A 6,000-nucleotide genomic window follows, 5' to 3' on the forward strand; every position below is an offset into this window, starting at 1 on the left:
GCCCCGACAGCCAGCTCGTCAATTGGCGCCAGTGTCCAGCCCAGTGGCTTCAAGTCCAACCAGTGTCTGAACGGGCCACAAAAGCCCAGCCCGCTTGATATTTCCCAACGTCCACCGTCTTAACAGATCGACCAAGCGCTGCCTCAGCTCTTTCCATCACCCTGCCTTCCCGGAGGTTTGGCTCTAGTGCTTGTCTCTGTGGGGGGGGGGGGGAAGTGATGAACACGGTACAAATCAACACATCGGATGTGAGGAAGGGGGTGGAGGCGGAGCCCCATCCGTCACACGGGTGATGGACGAGGCGCGGGGGGGGGGGGGGGGTCGATGCAGGGGCCTCCCGCGATGCTGATCTACGTCCGACATCTCACTCACTAATCCCCGGGAATGACGGAGGCGGCCGGAAGGGGGGCGGGACCGCGGGGGCGAAATGCTGATGGTGCCGCCCCAATCCGGGACGTGGAGACGCAGCGTAGCGGGATGTATATGCATGGGATGAGTGTGGTTATTGCACTTGGAGCCTATTAAAACGGGCCCAGCAAGGGGGGTTGGGGGGAGAAGGCCCAGAGATAGAACACAGTGGGAAGCACTCGCGTTAAATGGTCAGATTCATGCACGCACGCACGCACGCACGCACACACACACACTAGGGATGAGTCGGTCGCGACCGATTCCAATCTGACGTAACGAACGAATCAAAACGAACGAATCAAACAAACGAATCGTTGTAGTGAACTGAACTGAAAGAACTAGTTCCCGGAAAATAATCATTTTGCCCATCCCTAACACACACACACACACACACACACACACACACACACACACACACACACACACACACACACACACACACACACACACACACACACACACACACACACACGTACACACACACGTACACACACACACACACACGTACACACACACACGTACACACAAACACTTACACGCACGTACACACAAACACTTACACGCACGTACACAAAAGCATGTAAACACACTTTATCAGTGTACCTAAATAAACACAAAAACAACTCTCCCCTAGTAATCCCACTGGGATTCTTCCTTTTTTTGCGCTCGGGAAATACCGCCAAACAAAGCGACGTCGTTTGCGAGCGAGCTGTGGCCCCAATTACAATTACGAGACGCATTTGTCACATAAAGACTGGCCGGCGCGGCGTGCAGTAGATCAGCTCCGTAATCCCTCAACCTCTCAGCCAGAGTGCTTTACAGTAAGGGCCGCAAACAACACCAGATACAGCGGCATTGACACAACTCTGATGCCGCAACGTTTATTTTTCTTTAGGCACAAAGGCACAAAGAAAAAGAAATGGTAGCATTTCGTCGGCCCCTGTACCCCTAGGAGGATTCTTTTAGAAGGCATAGCAGCTATAGGCGAGATGCTATTGCTGCCGGTGTACGGGTTGAATGTAAGTCGCCACGATTGCATGAGTCAGAGCGTATATTTAGATAAAAGACGGCAGAGGGGGCCTTTAGTGGAGCTCAAAGTTCTGGCAGAAGCAAATAGCTATGTATATATATATTTAAAGATAGGAAGAGGGTTCTAGCGAGAGGGAGAGAGAGCACCGAGCTTCCTCCCCTTACCTGATAGGATTAGATAGATGCTCTGTGTTTAACAAGGTTTGGCACAGACTTCCTCTGTGCAACAGGAGCACTTCGACTTGGCAGTGGAGCACCACTAACCTGTGCCATTGTTCTTGTGGTCTCTCTCTCTCTCTCTCTCTCTCTCTCTCTCTCTCTCTCTCTCTCTCTCTCTCTCTCTCTCTCTCTCTCTCTCTCTCTCTCTCTCTCTCTCTCTCTTCCTTCTTCCATCTATCTCTCTCTCTCTCTCTCTTCCTTCTTACATCTCTCTCTCTCTTCCTTCTTCCATCTCTCTCACTCTATCTCTCCCTCCCTTTCTCTGTCTCTCTCTCTCACCCTCCCTTTTCTGTCTCGCCCTCCCTCGCTCTTCCACTGTCTCTCTCTCTCCCCTTCCTCTGCCCTTAATGCTCCATCAGAATACCCATCAAAGCGCCCAGTGGGGTTGGGCTGACGGTGGAGGAGGAGGGTAGCTCAACCGGTGTTTGCGGTTCGGGGTTCTCCCTATGCCACCTCTGCCAAACGCAGTGCGTCTTCCCTCGCGGCGACCCAGCAGCTCGCTCACTGTTGTCGTCGTTGTCGTCCCCCCCCCCCCCCCCCCCCCCCCTCACCTCCGCCAGACCGGCTGTCAATCACCAGGGCTTGTCAACAAGCCAACACTGAGTCACTTATCCAGTCCGCTAGCCAGTCACTCAGCGCCGCGCAACGAGCCGCCGCCGCCGCCGCCGCCACCCGGATGACAGGGCGGGCCGCCACCCCTGTCAGGTGTCAGCGCCGCCACTCACTTCATAGCAGGAGGGCGACTCCTCACACCACCAACACCACAACCCCACCACCACCAGCCCCGCCGTCCCCACCCCCCCAAACAACGCCGTCCCCTCCCTGCCGTCGCCCTCCGAGCCCCGGCCTGATGGATAGCCGTCCGACGGGGCGTTTTATCACCGCGGAGGGTCGAGTACATTTGTGGGTTTACATCAATGCTCGGTAAACAGACATTATCAGCCCTCCCTCTCTCGCTCTCTCCCTCTCTTTCGCACTCGCTCCCACTGTCTCTCTCCCTCTCTCTGTCTCTCTCACCTCTTGCTCACCTCGCTCTCTCTCTCCCCCTCCTTCTTTCACTTTCCCTCTCCCTCCCTTTCTCTCCCTCTCTCTTTCATTTTCCCACTCTCTTCCTTCTCTCTCTCTCTCTTTCTCTCACCTCTCGCTCACCTCGCTCTCACCGATGTCCCTCCTCTCTCTCCTCCTCTTTCTCCCTCCTCTCTCTCACCGTCTCTCTCTCACACCGTCTCTCTCGCCGTCTCTCTCTCTCTCTCTCTCCCTCTCCCTCACTCCCTCCCTCTCCGCCTCCCTCCCTCTCTCTGCAGTGGGGACGCAGGGGCTCTTTATCTGGCACATAGCGAAACATCTGCGGCCCGACACGATGATTTATGAGCCGTGGTTTTATAGTCACTTTTTAAAGCACCACAACTTGTGCCTCCCCTCCGCTGAGCAGATCCCCTCCGCTGATCCGGTCTCCAGGGTTTCTCCCCCTTTTCCTACTGTTTTCTGCCGGGGCTAAACACTGCACAAGCCCAGCCAGAGTGTCACATGGTGTCTATCATTTACCTAATTGGAGGGAGGCAATAAAAATGTGTTCGCTAATCGAAAAACATAATCCATGTCAATTATATTAGCAGGTTTTTATTGCGCTAATTAAATGTGTGAACCTGTCTCGCGCAAAATGTGAGCCACAACAACCCCAAAGGAGTAAACAATTACCCTGATCTAATGGACTACAAACGCGCACGCACACACACACGCTCGCCCGGTCAGACAAATAAACACACACAGACAGAAAACACGCACACGTACGTACACACACACAAACAGAGACAAAGACATGCACAAATATAATCACACAAACACACACACAAACACACACACAAATATGCCCCCCCCCCCCCCCCCCCACACACACACACACATCCACACAGACAATCAAACAGACTCACACACACACACCACATTGTATAAACACTTGTATGGCGTGCGATCAATTGTAATGAATTACCAGAACTATGTTTCAAACTAAATTATTATACACAGCGGACAGGACTGCCAAATACCATTGGCCCATCGTCTGTTCTGCGTTCCGCCTCGCCATTCCGGAGGCGCTGTCATCCGCAAATGATGTGCCTGTAAAACGAGAACGGGTAAAATGCTGTATTAATATTTTACGCAAACTTCTGTTCACTCTCTGAAAGCCACAAAAACAGCGAGAACCCCCCCCCCCCCCAGAAGCAGCGATAACCATTCCACGCTTTGACTTTCCCTCACACACAGACAGGCACGCACGGAAGCGCACACTCACACGCGCGCGCCCGCCCACACGCACCGTGAACTCCCTCAAAAACGTTGGTTTGTCATCTCTGAGTGTGTGTGTGTGTGTGTGTGTGTGTGTGTGTGTGTGTGTGTGTGTGTGTGTGTGTGTGTGTGTGTCGTTCCAGAGAGGAGAAGAGCGCGGCCAGGACCGTCTTCCCCATGATCCAGAGCCCCCTCTGTCACCGCCAGCGCTTCACCGGAGGGGGGTTCAGCCTCAGCGCACCCGCCAATAAATAGTGGAGGGAGGGACACACACACACACACACACACACATGTGCACACATACAGGGTCATACACACACACGCACGCTCACCCACACAAACACGCACACATGTGCACATATACACAGTCACACACACACACACACACACACTAACTTAAGCATTAACGTGTGTCAGGAATGCTGTTTTAATAAAAAGTGGAGAGAATAAAGTTGGTAGGGTTGAGGGATGTTGAGAGACTCCTCTCAGAGCTGGGGTATTCATGCAAGGGGCAGGGGGGGGGGGGGCAGCAAAGAGAGTGAATGAGATGAAACAGAATAAAAGGAGGAGGGGGGGGAGGGTCCTTTATCGTTGGGGAAACCGAGATAATAAACTGAAAAATGAGATGTGAGGAGAAAGTGAGCTTTTATTGGATCGAGCGAGAGGAAGAGCGAAAAAAGACAGGCGGAAATATAGAGCAGGATTGTAAAAAGAAAAAAATAATGCCAGAGAGGGAGATGCCTGCTCGTAATTCCTCCCAGGTCTGCAGTCCTCTGCATCAGAACATCCCTAAAAGCCTTCCATCATGAATAATTGCATTTCTGAAAAAAAAGGAAAATCTGATCTTGAAGTACCAGACTGCTCCCCCCCCCCCCCCCCATATCACACAGAAACAGACACACGCACACACACAAATACACACACACGCGCGCAAATGCACACGTACACGCGTGCGCACACAAGTGCCCAGACACACACAACCCCCTTGCTATCGAAATTGAATGCAACTAGATATTGTTGTCTGTTGTGATGAATGGCAGTTAGGTGCAGTGTTTTGGGAAACGGCCACATCACCTACCTTTGTGTCAATGTTGACAAGGTTGTTTTTCTCTTCATTTGACAGGAGCGGTTTGATTGTGCAGCTTGTAATAAGCAAGATTACACAACTAAGCTCTAATTACAACTACAGGCTTGAGGTAATTAGACCTGGGAAGTACAGTATGCAAAGATCCACCTGATGCTTGAAAGATTTTATACAAATACACTGTGTACATGCTGTCATAGTGATAATAATGAGATATATTTAATGATTTTCATTTCATTTTCTCCTCCTGGTACAAACTGCTGTTGTCCCTGTGATAAAAAGATCTTCAGTTTGTATCAAATATAATCATGCCTCGAAAGCAAGCAACATGTCTTCATGTCAGTAATATCCAGCATTAAGAATCTTTATCTTCAGCAGATTATTCACAAAACAAAGAAAACGATCAAATACACATTTATATTCATCTTTTCGTATTAGGTCGACAATATATCACACACTGTGCTACTTACATGTGACGAGAACATTGAACCTCACGGGGATATCAGGAGTTTTCAAACCGACGGTTATGCACCAATAAAGGTAAAACAATTCAACTCTCTCTTTCCCGACAAGGACGGGCGTCCTTACAAACCCTGAGTCGGCTCAACAGCTACTGCTAAACATCACTGCAGGGACCAACACACACCCGAATCAGGGACAAAACCTCTCTCACAGGGGTATTCTAATCGCCTCCCCCCCCCTCCATAACACTTTCCCCTCATCGTCAGCTCATGACCCCCCCCCCCACCGTGTCCTCCCACCAGAGAGCCATCGAGGAGGAAGATGGCCCCATTACAAAGTGTGATTCCTGCTCCTCCTGAGAGAGTGCCGTCTCCTTGTCAGCTCAAAGGGGAATTGCCTGCCTGCTCGTGAAATTGCCCTCAACCGTTCCTTCCCCCCCCCCCCCCCCCCCCCCCGACCGAGAGACAGCAGTGAGGGACCTCGCGGTTTCCAACATGGCCGCCGGTGAAGGAGTG

The 6,000-nt window shown here is 51.6% G+C and overlaps 1 protein-coding gene across 1 annotated transcript in view; it reads left to right on the forward strand.

The window, feature by feature from the left end:
- cfap58 (cilia and flagella associated protein 58) overlaps positions 1 to 5,346 on the forward strand; it is a 67,443-nt gene extending 62,097 nt beyond the window's left edge. The window contains exon 18 of the mRNA XM_030352602.1: positions 4,083 to 5,346. Coding sequence (XP_030208462.1) covers positions 4,083 to 4,194 — 112 coding nt within the window. The 3' untranslated portion in view covers positions 4,195 to 5,346. The remainder of the gene's footprint in view (positions 1 to 4,082) is intronic.
- The last annotated feature ends 654 nt before the right edge of the window (positions 5,347 to 6,000 follow it).

Source organism: Gadus morhua, chromosome 3, assembly GCF_902167405.1.
Source record: "Gadus morhua chromosome 3, gadMor3.0, whole genome shotgun sequence".
NCBI lineage: Eukaryota > Metazoa > Chordata > Actinopteri > Gadiformes > Gadidae > Gadus > Gadus morhua.